Source organism: Protopterus annectens, chromosome 8.part1 (assembly GCF_019279795.1).
Source record: "Protopterus annectens isolate FY-2018-M chromosome 8.part1, PAN1.0, whole genome shotgun sequence".
Classification (NCBI taxonomy): domain Eukaryota; kingdom Metazoa; phylum Chordata; order Ceratodontiformes; family Protopteridae; genus Protopterus; species Protopterus annectens.
Window position 1 is genome coordinate 97,182,153 of NC_056742.1, and position 16,315 is coordinate 97,198,467.

The window sequence follows — 16,315 nt, forward strand, 5'->3', positions numbered from 1 at the left end:
CACCTGCATGTCCTCTCTCACCACATCCATAAACCTCATCTTAGGCCTTCCTCTTTTCCTGTTGTCTGGGCAGCTTCATCCTTAGCATCTTTTTCCCAATATACTCTGCATCCCTCCTCAGCACATGTCCAAACCAACTTAATCTTGCCTCTCTGGCTTCTCCAAACCTTCCAACCTGGGCTGACCCTCTAATATTCTTATTCCTAATCCTGTCCACCCTCATCACACCCAGTGCAAATCTTAACATCTTTAACTCTGCCACATCCAGCTCTGACTCCTGCCTTTTTGTCAATGCCACTGTCTCCAACCCATATAAAATAGCTGGTCTCACTACCCTCTTGTAGACCTTCTCTTTCACTCTTACTGGTACGCATCGGTCACAAATCACTCCTGACACTCTTCTCCACCCACTCCATCTTGCCTATATTCTCTTCTTCACCTCTCTTCCACACTGAACTGTTGAACCCAAGTATTTAAACTCATCCATCTTCGCCACCTCTACTCCCTGCATCCTCACCATTCCTCTAGCCTCCCTCTCATTCACACACATATATTCTGTCTTAGTCCTGCTGACCTTCATTCCCTTCTCTCTTGAGCAGATCTCCACCTGTTCCCTACTCTCACTACAGGTCACAATGTAATCTGCAAACACCATAGTCCACGGGGACTCCTGTCTGATCTTGTCTGTCAACCTGTCCGTCACCACTGCAATTAAGAAAGGGCTCAGAGCTGATCCTTGATGTAATCCCACCTCCAACTTAAACGCATCTGTCACTCCCACCGCAGACCTCACTGCTAACATAGCACCTTTTATTCTAGCAATCTTCTAAGTTTATAACAGAAATATTTAAAATGTGCCCCTATTTTTGGGTCTTTGTTCCTCCGTTTTTGGATTTGTCCAGATGTCTTGTACAATGAGGTTGCAAAGTATCAATGTTGCCATATTGTGGGCCAGCAAGAAAGAAATTGGGAGCCTCCACTCGTGATAACAATACATGCAATAAGCCATCATCATTAACTCAAGTAAACTCAGTCTGTGAGTCTTAATAGAAAATCACTGTGCTTTGTTGTACTCCACTGGCCCACTGGATAAGCAGTAGCAAGTGCCGCCCAACACCAAGCAAGATGACATTACTCTAAGTCATGAATAAACATTTTCACTTGTTTCTTGGCCGCACGAATATTCATCTGGACAAGGAAACACATACTGCAAACTTGTTCATTCTCTGAACAGACACTGGTCAAATAAAATATAAGTACAGTCAGTAAATAATGCCACTCATTACGATTACAGATTTCTTCGTCTTCAGAAAATGCATGCTAATGCAAACCTGCATTAGGAGGGATTAAGAATGACTGAGCAAAATTGCACACCAAAATAAGACACAGTTAAAAGTTATGGCCCATGCACAACAGGGTTATTACCCATTCTCACTTTATTTTCCATGGGCCTCCAGTGAAAATGGGCTTTTACCCAGTTGGACTTTCTCAGTAATCAAATGTCAATAAAAAAATAAACTCTCCCACAGTGCAGTTATGCATTTACTGAAACAGTGCCCATGCTGGCTTGCTCTGCATATATGTGTGATGTTTGCCACCTCCTAAAATCAAATTTCCCTTGATTTTCTAAAGATGCTCAGGCTGGCTTGTCAGCATACATTTGCCATCTCCTAAAATCAATCTCCCATGATTTTGTAAAGATGCTCAGGGCTGGCTGTCCTTACGGACATGCATCACCGTCCTCCCTGTGTTGTGGAGGAACCTCTTAATTGTCCAGTATTTCACATAATGTCCACATTTTTGCTTCATATTTAGGCTGTTCATAACATCTGTGATTTTTTTGAAAAATTATTGAGGATTGAAGACACTAATAACAAACATTTGAATTTCAGCCTCCTTCAGAAAATGAACGCTTTCATAAACTCATTATTCTATGCCCTTTCTAAGATTATAAGAACAATATTTAAAAATGACCCCTGTTTTGGGGCCTTGTCTCCCCATTACTGTTGGCTTTATCCAGAATTCTAGCGCTAAGAGGTTGAGAGGTATGTGTTGAGGTACCCAATGCATCTCATAAGTATGAGTCACGGAGATTCCAGAGATGAGCCATTGGGTATCTCTGCAACTTGCTAACATTTAATTTGGAAAATCTTAACAAGTTGGGGAAAGTTAAATACATGTGAAAAGATATACCCACACATTGCATTAATGGAGTATTCCACCATATATAATATTGTTTCTTTGCATATGCATATCTGTGCATACATACCATGACCACAGAATAGACTCATAGTCCTAACATGTCCTTAGTAAAAGTAAATTTCTTAAGAATGTGTTTAAGAATCCCTTACTTCATTAAAAAAAATGTTGGTTTCATGTTAGTATACTGTAGTATGGCTTGTCATACTAGTCACCCTTCTGCATTCTGAAGGCACCACAGTGGTTATGGCACAGTGGGCATAAGTTGGAGATACACCATATTGTGCACAGAATGTCTAGGGCTCCCCATATCACCTACTACTCATTTTCTAGGGATGCCTTTCTTTGTAGTACCCAAGCTCACTGTCTATGGTATCGCTCTCTGTCAAGTAGCTCTGCCCCACCTCTTATATGCATGCAAGTCTTGCTTGTTTTCCAGGGACACCCACACCCCTTTCCTACTCACTGTCTAGCAGTATCCCCTCACACTGCCTCTCTTTTCTTTCCTGTCTACAGCACCATTAGCACTATGCTGAATCACTCCGGTCTGCTCTGCTTACACAGCGAGTAGCACTAGCACTGAGATTTACAGATATGTTGCTTCTTCTTCTTTCGGCTGCTCCCGTTAGGGGTTGCCAGAGCAGATCAACTGTTTCCATTTCTTCCAGTCCTCTGCATCTTGCTCCGTCACACCAACCACCTGCATGTCCTCTCTCACCACATCCATAAACCTTATCTTAGGCCTTCCTCTTTTCCCGTTACCTGGCAGCTTAATCCTTAGCATCTTTTTCCCAATATACTCTGCATCCCTCCTCAGCACATGTCCAAACCAATGTAATCTTGCCTCTCTGGCTTTGTCTCCAAACCTTCCAACCTGGGCTGACCCCCTAATATACTTATTCCTAATCCTGTCCATCCTCGTCACACCCAGTGCAAATCTGAACATCTTCAACTCTGCCACGTCAAGGTCTGACTCCTGCCTTTTTGTCAATGCCACTGTCTCCAACCCATATAACATAGCTGGTCTCACTACCCTCTTGTAGACCTTTCTTTTCACTCTTACTGGTACTTGTCTGTCACAAATCACTCCCGACACTTCTCCACCCACTCCATCCTGCCTGTACTCTCTTCTTCACCTCTCTTCCACACTCACCATTACTCTGAACTGTTAATCCCAAGTATTTAAACTCATCCACCTTCACCACCTCTACTCCCTGCATCTTCACCATTCTTCTATCCTCCCTCTCATTCACACACATATATTCTGTCTTAGTCCTGCTGACCTTCATTCCTCTTCTCTCTAGAGCATATCTCCACCTCTCCAGGGTCTCCTCCACCTGTTCCCTACTTTCACTACAGATCACAGTGTCATCTGCAAACATCATAGTCCATGTGAACTCCTGTCTGATCTCGTCTGTCAACATGTCCATCACCACTGCAAATAAGAAAGGGCTCAGAGCTGATCCTTGATGTAATCCCACCTCCACCTTAAGCACATCCATCACTCCCACCTCAGACCTCACCGCTGTCACACTACCCTCGTACATATCCTGTACCACTCTTACATACTTCTCTGACACTCCCGCCTTCCTCATACAATACCACAACTCCCCTCTAGGCACCCTGTCACATGCGTTCTCTAAGTCCACAAAGACACAATGCAACTCCTTCTGACCTTCTCTGTACTTCTCCATCAACAGTCAGAGCAAACATTGCATCTGCAGTGCTCTTTCCTGGCATGAAACCATACTGCTGATCAATAATCATCACCTCCCTTCTTAACCTAGCTTCCACTACTCTTTCCCATAACTTCATGCTGTGACTGATCAGTTTAGTTACTACAGCTCTGCACATCACCCTTATTCTTAAAAATTGGTACAAAACACTTTTTCTCCATTCCTCAGGCATCCCCTCACTTTCCAAGATTTCATTAAACAATCTAGTTAAAAACTCTACTGCCATTTCAGCTAAACACCTCCATGCTTCCACAGGTATGTCATCTGGACCAACAGCCTTTCCATTCTTCATCCTCTTCATAGCTATCCTTACTTCCTCTTTGCTAATCCACTGCACTTCATGATTCAATATCCACACATTATCCAACCTTGTCTCCCTCTCATTCTCTTCATTCATCAGCCCCTCAAAGTACTCTTTCCATCTGCTCAACACACTGTCCTCGCGTGTGAGTACATTTCCCTCATTATCCTTTATCACCCTTACCTGCTGCACATCTTTACTAGCTCGGTTCCTCTGTCTAGCCAATCGGTACAGTGTACAACCTTTCATACAGCTCTTCATATGCCATATCCTTAACCTTCACCACCTCTCTCTTTGCCATGCATCTCATCTCTTTATACTCATCTACTTTCTTCATCTCTCTGACAATCCCACTTCTTCGCCAACCTCTTTCTCTGTATACTCTCCTGTACTTCTTCATTCCACCACCAGATCTCCTTGCCCCCCCTTCCAGATGTCACACCAAGCACCTTTCTAGCCATCTCTCTTACTAGCTCTGCTGTAGCTACCCAGCTATTCAGTAACTCTTTACTGCTACCCAGTGCCTGTCTTAACTCTCCCCTAAACTCCACCTCACAATTACCCTTTTTCAGTTTCCACCATTTGATCCTTGGTGCTGCCCTCAAACTCACCCTCCTCTTCTTGATCACCAATGTCATCCTACAAACCATCATCCTATGCTGCCTAACTACACTTTCCCCTGCCACCACTTTACAGTCTCCAATCTCCTTCAGACTGGCCCTTCTACATAAGATATAAGTCACCTGTGTGCATCTTCCTCCACTCTTGTATGTCACCCTATGCTCCTCCCTCTTGTTAAAATATGTATTCATCACAGCCATATCCATCCTTTTCGCAAAATCCACTACCATCTGACCTTCTGCATTCCTTTGCTTAACACCATACCTACCCATCACTTCGTTATCCCCTCTGTTCCCTTCACCAACATGCCCACTGAAATCTGCTCCGATCACCAGTCTCTCACACTTGGGTACAGTTATCACCACTTCATCCAACGCACTCCAAAAATTTTCTTTTTCATCCATCACACACCCAACTTGTGGAGCATATGCACTAACAACATTAATCATTACACCATCAATTTCCAGCTTCATAAACATCACTCTATTGCTTACTTGTCTAAACTGCAATTTCCATATTACTACGTGGACTAATAAACCAGCTGAAGAAAAAACAATAGCACGGCCCTGATATCCACGGAATGCAGAGCATGACATCAACCCTGCTACTTAAATATACCAACTCCAAGATCGCACTAAATTGAGGAAGAGGGTAAACTACAACTACAGAATGAATATTCATACTGTCACATGCCAATCATGTTTCATTTACATACCACAAAGGCATTAGCTTGTCAATCACTCTGGCCACGCCCATTCCTTCCCGAAACGGCCGGTGGGCTAGTACAGTAAAACAAAGGTAATCACTGTGGAAAACGTTAGCATAGCGCTCAAACCTCCATCACCAAAATGAGGCACAGTAGCCCTCATAATGTGGAACAAATGGGCAAAATGTGGAACACGTTCTAATGGCTTACTAACAACTTCAACTAGGAAGGTCACAGGACGGTTAAATATGCTGGTTTTACTTATAAAGAAGATTTTTAATGAACTAATATGATTCATATCTATTTACAATGGATTTAACTTAAAAAATCCTAACACTGAATGTGTGACGGAGTCTTTCAATGTGGAACTTTGAGGAACTTCGAGGAACGTGAACTTTTTAAGACCCCAAATGAGGTACGTTCCTCGTAAAGAAGTACACTTGAGAGGTATGTATTTACGTTAGAATAATCCGTGATATTTGGTACGATATCAGACTTAAGTAATTCTCTCCTCATCAGACTATATCGATTTGTGAGCAATTCAAAAGATGACAAGACTTTTACCTGACAACAGATTTCTCGTGCAGCTCAACATGCACTGCGTACTCCTCGTCAATCTGACACATAGCTGGCCTTATACACCTGGCAAACTGTTACCAGCCTTACAAGAGTAACAAAAAAAATCTGGACTTCAGAGCTGAAAAAGAAACAGAAAATAACCAGCTTTAGAGCAACCTACTCCATACCACATGCTGTTGTTATGACGTGGTATGATAAACCGTCGCCACTAGCGGACGTCATTCAGTGCTAAAAGCTATAGCATTACAGTCTTTTTGACAAGGAGCATTGCTTTCCTTCCTCTGTAAGCACATGGAAGTACTTATGTCGGTTTTATATTGGAATAAGCAGATTCCTTCTTTATACAGCTAATACCAGCTGCTGTAATTCTTAAATAGCCCTATTTTTATTTTTCGTTGAGACGGGGAGGTGGGTCTGTTGCTTACGTCGCTTGCCGATGTCGTAAACTGTTTATTTCTACTGTTGTGGATATGGCGATGTTTCGCAGTTTGGTTGCTTCGGCTCAGCTTCATCACCGGCAACAGCAAGGGGCCCATTCAACAGTGGATACCTGTGACAGCTTGGAGACACAATACAGTTGTCCAATTTGTTTGGAGGTGTACCATAAGCCTGTGTCCATTGGCAGCTGTGGCCACACGTGAGTACGGCGGCGGGGGAGGAGGTGAAATTCTTGTTTGGGGAGGTGGGTGACAAAGAGACAAAGAACTCTTGCTTTCCTATTAGTTGCTTTGTTTATCCGTAGCTAGTGATGGGGAGTGTTTTCTCAGCTGATCCAAGTAGCTGTCATATTCAAAATAGTTGTGTTATGTCAGTTGACAGAGAGGGGATGGGTAGAAGGTTAAGTTCTGATCTTTACGTTTAAAGAGTTTTTTGCTGGTTGGGGTAACGACATACTCTTTAATTCATAGGACAAAGGACTAAGCCAAGGTTATAGTGAACCATAAGTAACCGATTATGGAGTATTGCTAATTTCATGTTATGCTTTTATATCTAGCAGTTGATAAGTGCCTAACAACAGGATAAGCTTAAGTATTGGATGCTCTGTTCCTTTACGTATGTCATGACCTATTGAACAAGAGTTTGTGTGCTCCAGTCCTGTCGGTCTTTGTTTAAAAGTGTTAATTACAGTTTAAAGGACTGCGGGCATAAAATTGAAAGAAGTCTAAATAGTTTTTAATTTTGCCGTGAAGTTCCACATAGTCCATACCCACCAGCAGCACAGTGACTACTTTTTTTCTATACGAGTATGCCCTTTTGGGGTAGACGTCTTGATGTGGTTTTGTTTTCTTGTAAAGATGCCTTTTATCTTTAATGCCCTGTGAGCGCACAGCTGATGAAACTACTCAATCTTATTGTTTCTCTCCTGTCGGGTCACAGTTTCAATCATTTAGAATGAAAGCAATTAGAAATACTGTTACGTTTGAAAGTTCTCAGTAAGTTTAAATTATACATTTGTGGTGTTGCATTTTTAATTGTTTTCTCATACGTGTTAGAATCTGTTAAAAATAAAGACGAAAGAAACAATTTGCAAAAGTGGAAATTTGTTCCTTAGGTAACGCAACATTTTTACAAATTGGAATTTTCTGTTTAAGGTCCTTCCTTCCATCCCTGAGATAGTGTATTCTATTTCCTAGCCTGTATAACTAACTTGATTTGTGAACTTGTTGTCATGTTTATGCACTCTTCTACAACAAAAAGCTTATCAGGTGTTTGGCACCAGGGTGAGAAATAATCCTGCTGCAAATGACAACACCCAGTAAAAGAGTTGTGCATTTTTAACCCTAACAGTTTTGTGACCCCAGTGGGTGTGAAATAAAAAAGAATGCAGGTAATTTGCTATGTGGGTTCTCCTTGGCAGAAATCAAAATAGGGGAAGTTACCTCTCCAAAGAGTTACCAGTGGAGTCACCCAGGGTTCTGTGCTGTGACCTGTCCTGTTTGGCATCTGTTTTTAGTGAAAGCCAGTATTAAAGGGCACCGGTTGACTAAATTTGCAGATGACTGCAAGCTAGGGGTAGTTATTTAATCTCCAAATGCCTTGGCCGTCCTGCAGGATAATTTGTCCCCAATAAATAACTGGTGCCAAAATCATGGACTGAAACTAAATCCCAAAAAAGTGCAATTGTATCACATTGATAATACGCCCTTAAAAGTTGACCCAGTTGTTCTAGGTTTGGGAACTTGTATGAATAGTGACCTGACTTTTGACCAGCATATGTCCACTGTTGTAAGAAAATTCTTCTGTATTGCGCAGCTTATACACAAAGGGTTTGTGTGTAGATCTAGGGATGTCATTGTGTCCCTTTACTCAGACCTCTTAGGCCAGTCAATCCCTCCTTTGGCATGCATCTGCCCAGATACATCCATCAACTGGAAGAGATGTTGGTATAATGGTTAAGGTGTTTACTTACAAACACAAGGTACAGGGTTTGATTCTCACATGGGGTAATTGGCTAGGCTTAAAATGGTCCACAAGGGCAGTTAGCCTAGCACTGATCTGTGAACACTCAAAGAGGTACTTCACTAAAAGGATACAAGGCATAAATAACATGTCCTACATGGACTGACTCAAAGCTCTGTTAGTATACTGTGTGTCCTACGGACTGCTAAGAACTGACATCTTTCTGGCATACAAGGCAACCTCTGACCCACTACTGATGGATTTTCAGCACATAATAAAGTCAGATCGTATCAGAAATACTTGGTCTAGGGATTTTTTTTCCAGAATGATTGATGAAGTGACGCAAGGGCAAGCAAGACAGATTTCATTCAGCCCCAACATGGTTTGCATTGAGAAAGCAGACTAGGATTGAAATCCCTTGAGGCGGGTTTTAATTAATGTGTTTTAATATGTGGGAGCAAGGGAATTCTTCTCTAAAGAGGAAAAGACCTAATAAAGAAAGGAAAATTTTGCATTTAGAACATGTCTGTCTAAGAAGTGATCAAGGGCAAAATTGGGAATTGTGTATTCTTATAAATACCGCAGCTTATTAAAATGGTTAATATTTTTCATTGTGTTTGCTTGTTGATTGAGTAAATTCTCTAAGCCCAAGTCCATTTTCAAGGACAAACTGGGAGCAGTTATCTGGTTAAATGAAAACTCCATCTTAGAACTAAAATAGAGCTATTTTTCCACTCTATCTCTGTTTTCTGAGTTATTTTAACACTTTGAAATCACTGACTGCTTCTTGTTAATGGTGCTTGATGTATCAACATGATCTTATTTTTCTTCAAGGATTTCTCTTTCCCATAATCCATTTAAAATCTGCTATATATATATATATATGAGTCATGCTAGAAATAAGAAAGTAGTGGTGTATTTCCATGCCATTGACCTATAATGGGATTAGTGTCAGTCACTGTCATTTTATATATTGTCTGTAACAGGGCTGCATCTTTTATTTTTGAATGGTCCTCATTTGTGTGTGTCTCGGGGCTTGTTTTATAATATCCTAGGGAATTACAGCCGGAGCAAAAACATTTGCTAAATTGCACTCCTTTGTTCAAAGTATCTTTTTGTAGTCCAAGGTGAATTGACAGCCCCTTCCCCTACATTTTGGCAAATGTCCTGGTACTTAACAAGAAAATATGTTTTCTGACTTTCTCTAAATGTCACAGACATCTTTGACACTACATTCAAGTCATCTTAAAATGTAAAGTAGTATAAATAACAAACATTTAAAGCTTAGCATTTTCAATACTATGATGCTGCTTAAGTAAATTTATCAAAAGATGTGACTACTACCTTTGAACCATTGACTGTTCTAATTGCTCTGGTTTGCTATGAAAGGCATGGAAGTGGAAGCGGTTGTGAATCTGGGTAAGTTCTGTTCCTGTCTGCAATAAAGACTATAGAAAACAGTTTCACGCCTCTGTCTTGTGTATAGCAGCCTAAGCTCCTGACTACAGATGTCTCTTGTGTCTGTGTTATGTCATGTAAGTGTGGACAGATTCCTCTGCAACTTATGTGAGAAGTTGAGCTTAAAAAGTGGGTGGTCTTTCCCTTCCTTTTGATACCAAAGTGAGGAAATAAAGGTTTTATCAAGTACAAGCAGGTTTCAGGTACCTACACAGTACTGAAGTCATGTTGTAGGGAGAAAAGCAACCTAAGAGTTGAGTTAAACTGTAGGAGAAGGTGGAGATTCCCTTTTAAGTGACTTACTCAGTCACACAGTAGGCACAGGAGGATACTTAGGAAATGAAACCCTCAGCTGCAGGATAAAATTTAGCTGCTAAACTTCCACACATAATAAAAAATTAGATGTAATGAAGCCGTAAACATTTTGTAAACAATAACTGTGTAAGTTGGCACAGATTAGTGTCTTGCCAGTGTTTAATTGTAGGTATATATTTGAAGCAAAATGCAAAGCCACAGCTAAACGCAACTATTATCTTCTTGCACTTAGAACTGCCCTTGATGGCTTTTAATCTTCATGCTTTTGTGGTTTATTTTATGGTTTTTTTTATAGTGAAATTGTGATGTTGTTATTTAATACTTTGCCCTTTAATGCACTGGTTTCTTGTATTAGGAATTTTCTTGTGTGATTTGTTTCATTAGTTTGCGTTTTATAGTGGAATCATATTGTCATACCTGAAAGCCGTATTGTCTCTATCTGTGTTTTTATTCAAACTTGTAAAATATTTTGGCAGCATTCGAAACGTACACTTTAAGCATCTGTCCATTGCCCCAGTTAACAAAAGCCCAGCACATGTTGTTTACTTGGATAGACTGTCGTCAAATGAAAATTCATTAGTTAAACAACACTTCTGAAGTAGTTTTGTGAGTTGATTAAATTGATACCTCTGACTTGAGGTCTGAAGGCTGGGTGGACAGTTGGGAACATCTTTGAGTATGTGCTCTACCCCAGACCAATAGGTTAGGCATGATTGTTCCTGACTCCCTCCAGCCCTGGCATCTTCTCTCAGAACTTTTGTCTTACTCCAGAAGAATTCCCAGTATGGTCCCCCCACCTGGCTAGACTGGTCCCCCCACCTGGCTAGACTCTCCTAACACTGACAAAACAATCAGATGTCTGAGCCACTAATAAAACTGGGTCATACCTGGGGTTTTATATTACAAAAAGGTGTATCACACCCTGGAAGCATTTTTTACTTTCATTGATTTCAGGTTTGTTGACCATACTACGAAAAGCCAGTTGTAATGCCCTTTTTAAAACTTGTCTTCAGGTAAGCATCACACATGCTGTTTGGATGACATTTATTCATAAAAATTATTATATCCTCATTATATATTTTTAAGTAATTTAATTGAGTGGTGTCAAGTAACTATTACCAACATAAAATGAATAAAATGATCACTCATTCTTTTATTCTGTATCGGAGTATTTTTATATATTGGAGGTTAGGTTTAAATAAGAAAAGGTCTCAGAGGCATAACGTACTTTCTGAAGTAGCTTTGTGAAATGGTTCATTTTTCCCTTTTAAAGTATGGGAAAACACCAACCACATACAGAAATTTAAAAAAACACACCGTATTGTGTTTTTGTTGGACCTTTAAACTGTTTTAAAGCTGAGTTCTTTGACCTTGGCTCACCTACACATTTTTGCAGATAGTCTGCAAAAGAGCTGGCCTACATAAACATAAAGCTTTAAATTAAAGCTTTCTGGAGTTCAGGTGTGGGCTGTCATGTACTCGCCTGAGATGCACAGTGTTTCTAAATCCTAAGTGTTCTGTTCTTGACGCTAAGATTCATCTTGCAGACTGTTTTGTTTCAGATCAGAAGTGCAGAGAGTTTTGGAGACCGTGTCCTTAAGTTCTTAGTTGTATTTTTTTTAGCCAGTCTTCTGAAAATTATGGAGTGAAGTACGCTTCTTATGATTGGGCTAGGAGGTGATAATGAGTTGATTTTGATTATATGTATGTGGTAGTTCTTTAAATCATAATCTTGAAGGCTGTGTACGTCTCTGTGTCTGGTTTCATATTGAGAGGTGAGTTAGTACTTTGTCCTTTCTGACTTTAAATTAACAAAAGCATTAACTTGTGTGTTTTGCCATGTTTCAGGGTGAAGCTAACCTACCCCAAGGAATGTATTTTTGTCGGTGGGGTAGGAGTCTGGACCAATTTTCATTGCAGGCCTAGGGAGAAGAGCACAGGGACAGTTTGTGAAAAAAAAAAAAAAAGAGTAAAACGTATGAAGAATATAAGACAGAAATAAAAAATCCAAAGTAAATCTGGTACACAGTAAGATGCAGCAAGTGAGTGCAGCACTGATATAAATATGGCATTGTGTGATGAAACCTTTAATGAAAGCTGTTAGTATGTACTGAACTACTGTATGTGATGTTTTTTCGGAATAATTGTCTGAGACAGAAATTACATATATTTTAAGAGAGAACATTTGCCTAAGATAGTTGATCTTCAGTAGCTAATATAAATGTAACAGTTATGCAGTAGAGGATTTTATACACTTAATTTGTGTTATTTTGACTGTATTGGTATTTGGTGGTGTTATGAATTGTATACTACAACAGAATGCTTACACTGCATACATTTGCAGCTGATATTGTTTGCCTTTGAAATACAAATGCAGAGAATTCCATATTAGTCACGTTTTTTGGGGAGTACATACCAGTTGGCATCTGATGCCATTTATTTTACATTGTGTGATTTTAATTTTTACTTGACTATACATAATGTTTGGTTTTTAAAAAGTCTGCTTTTGCCGTTTTAGTAATTTTTATTTGGTTTCACAAAAATACTGCGGATTATTTATGTTGTAATATTTGAGTTTGTATAGTTTGCTTATAACATTTGTGTTTGTCATGCTAAACAATGTTTCTCATAGTATGCAACATTAAATCCTGAGTGTGATATTTTAGGTAGCTGTTTTGCACAGATGATCAGTTTCCTTTGGCAAGTCCATTTCATTTGCTGCTTGGTCTGCTATTGAATGGATCATGATGTCTGTTTTGTGAATTAGCATACTGAGTGTGCTTGATGACATGATACCGCAGTTAATAATCACTACACCACTTTTTTTTTTTTTGCTTTTGAAGGTGCAAGCAACTAAAAGTACTGACATTGTCTTGTGGTCTAGCTGTTGTACCAGTTTCTTGACTGAAGCTCTTCTGGATGATAAAACAAGATTGATTGGTCTCGCACTGAGCTGCCAGTCCTTTGATGTGGAAAACCTTTTCAGTAGAAGGTTGCTATGGTAATAAGTATGTTGGATGCTCAAAATTAAGGGCAATGTTTACACCTGGTGGTTGTGGAACTGTCAAGCACCTACAGAAGGATTAGATTGCTCACTAACTGTTGCGCTGCCTACATTCGTGGCTGTCCTAGTTGATATTGAAGCAACAGTGCTGGGCAGAAGCATTAGTGGACAAGAAATGCAGCTAAATTTAAGGAAGAGTAGTGTCAGTGAGTCAGCTGTTCTGGATGCCAGCTTTATTGTGGTTGGGATAGGTAAGGGAACCCTGAATAAAATGTCTAACATAATGCTGCTCTGGGTTTAGCTGCTGTATCAAACTTGTAGATCTTGATGCAATTTAATGTCACCTTTTGGATATTGGATGTTGTCTCTGTTTTTCTTTGAGGCTTCTGTTCTAGTGCTTCAGTGTCCTTTAACCTTTCAAAGATCTAATTTGAGGTAGATACCGCAAATTATCCATTTGTTTCCTTCTTGCATGGACAGTGGCCAAAAAGCAATCTTACAGAATTGATCACTTGCCCATTTAACAAAAAGTAAGTAGGACTGGTGCCTAATTCTGTTTGTTACATTTAGTGTTTGCTCGCTTTTTTACCTGATGATTCATGGGTACTGTTACTGCCATTCTGTAAGCTACCATTAATATTCAGGGTGTCACCCTAACTTCGTCTGCTGTCCATTCTCAGTCTTTTATACTCTCCACACCAGTAGTTTCTTTTCCTGCAATAGTGGTACACTGCTGCTACACTTTCATGTTGGTGATTAAACTACTTCTGCAGACAGCAGGAAAATTTAAACTGTGTTGTATGTAAAATGTTGCTAATCATTCTGCAGACAGAAAGAAAGGGGGGGAAGGAAGATTAATGGAATTTGCAAGCAACAGTGGAAGATTTTTAGGACGTTCAAAAAAAAAATCCATAGATTGTCACAGAAATGCCCCAAACAGTGTTGTTGTAACTTTGGCCAGGGTTTGTGGTGGCTGTGCTTTTCCTTCTGCCTCATGCACAGGGAAGATGTACTGATTTTCAGCTGAAAATTTGTTTCACGACAAGGAGTGTTCATTTTTATTGTATGGGATCATTGCTGAGGCTGTAGTAGGATTTCAACAGGTAGAAGGCAGGTGTCAACTATAGTGCTTCAGCAGCCTTGATGGGTCATTAAATCTGTTAACAGGTCTTGTATATTTGTTTAAAGTGCTAAAGCAACGGACCTCTTGGTTGAAAATTCTTCAGTAGTTTTTAATAACCTCATAGTGTGCAGCCAAATTAAATTTTGAATTAAATGTTGTTACAGTGAGTATTTTATTTACTCTTTTTTTTTTTATCTGAATGATCTGCAGACCAGACCACCAACCTGGTCAGTAAAGTTAATAAATAATTTTTAGACCATGGCTGAAAATGGTAATTTTTGGATCATCTTGCTGACCTGCCATCAAGTGTGTGAAATAAAATAAGAGGTATATAAAGTCTTAAGGTGGGAATAATGGCAACAGATGGATGCAACAAAAAGAGGATAGTGGCAGTGTAAAGTAGATGGACATTTTTTCTTGATCTAAATATGAATAAAACAAAATCTTATTGAAGGGCAGTTTTTAAAGTGGACTAAATTTGAAACTAGGGAGTGGAGTCTCCTATAAAGTAGAAGTTACGGCAAATGCCTTGTAACCAGGTGAAATGAACAAAAAATAATTTGTTTTATGAAAATTCTTGGTTTAGGATGTAACTACATGACTACCTATTTGATGATGCTACCTGACACAATCCTGGTACATTTTTAGTTGTCTATAAAAGAAGAGGTATTTGCAAGTAAGATTCTGGTCAGAATGGCAAAAACTTGACTGAATAAGACTTGTCCAGCTACCAGTTTGTCAAACTAGAGTAGGCATTCTTCCTCAATGATAGGTATATGCACAAAGTCAAATGATATGATTAGCATTTTTATCAACACATTTAACTATTTTATTAACAAGGAGGTGAGTGCAGTGTTCATAATTTCAACAGAATTTAACAAGTTATTTTTAATTACAAATCTAACACAACCAGTCGTACTGACACTCCGTTGCAGTGTGGCTTGTCTAGGCTGTCTTCAAATGGTCCTTTTGTATGGATCGCCCTGTATTTTAACCCTGTGGACTGGGGTCACCAGAGCTACATCTTACTAGTAATGACTAAACTTCCCCAGTAAGATGAGACCATGACAAAGTTTGGGAATCGCTTCTGGAAGCTGCAAATGGAGGTTGTTGCTCTGCTTCATTTGTAACTCTGCCTACCCTTTTACATGCTGATGCCATGTCAGTAAATGGGTGGACAGGGAGATGTGGCTTGCAGAGACAAGCCTGACCTATGACCGATACATTTCCCAAATTAGCTATGCCCCAGTGAGGCAGCCAGTTTAACGTTCTCGCCTCCACAAGGATATGATAGAATGATCCTACCCCATCTGCATGTCACCTACACCCTGATCGTGGGAAAGTTGACTAGGCAGAAACTCTTTATTCCTTCCCCACCCATGTCACTAATTGAGCACAGATCACCCACTTCCCCACCCATGTCACAACAAAGGTTTTATTCCTCTGTGCCACAGTTTAAAATTTATGTGTAACAAGTTGTCATGGTTTACTGTTTTCCTACTAATTAGTGTTTTTGATCTAGAACATCCTGTGGTTGTGTGAACATCTTTGTCAGTCAGGTGTTTGTAAAATAAGTTAACATCTAGTGCTGAGATGATCCCCTGAGAAAAGCAGGCTTAATGGGACTTTAGTGCAGAAAGTATCTTGTTGCTTCTTTTGGCTTTCTTGAAAGTTTCATGTATCGAATGATGGTATTCGTCATTCTAAATAATATCTCATAAGCATATTAACTGTGCCGAGTATAACCTGTGTTGGAAAGGCAACTTTTGAACTGTTAGTCCTTTAAGGCCAATGCTGTATTAGCAGGTTGTACATTACATTTTTATAAAAATACTTTTTAGATTTACCCAGATGTGCCTCTTGGCTTGGGTTT

The 16,315-nt window shown here is 39.8% G+C and overlaps 2 protein-coding genes across 4 annotated transcripts in view; one reads left to right on the plus strand and one right to left on the minus strand.

Moving 5' to 3' along the window:
* CTU2 (cytosolic thiouridylase subunit 2) overlaps positions 1-6,635 on the minus strand; it is a 753,975-nt gene extending 747,340 nt beyond the window's left edge. The window contains exon 1 of one of the 2 annotated variants that reach the window (XM_044081705.1): positions 6,568-6,635. Coding sequence is in view for 1 of the 2 variants with exons in the window: in XM_044081704.1 (XP_043937639.1) it covers positions 6,128-6,189 (62 nt within the window). In the remaining variant the exon portion in view is untranslated. Of the gene's footprint in view, positions 1-6,127; positions 6,335-6,567 lie in introns of those variants that run through there. The other variant, XM_044081704.1, reaches the window with a different exon arrangement.
* RNF166 (ring finger protein 166) overlaps positions 6,362-16,315 on the plus strand; it is a 341,673-nt gene continuing 331,719 nt past the window's right edge. Inside the window, exon 1 of one of the 2 annotated variants that reach the window (XM_044081706.1) lies at positions 6,362-6,779. In XM_044081706.1, coding sequence (XP_043937641.1) covers positions 6,613-6,779 — 167 coding nt within the window. In that variant the 5' untranslated portion in view covers positions 6,362-6,612. Of the gene's footprint in view, positions 6,780-6,805; positions 6,825-16,315 lie in introns of those variants that run through there. The other variant, XM_044081707.1, reaches the window with a different exon arrangement.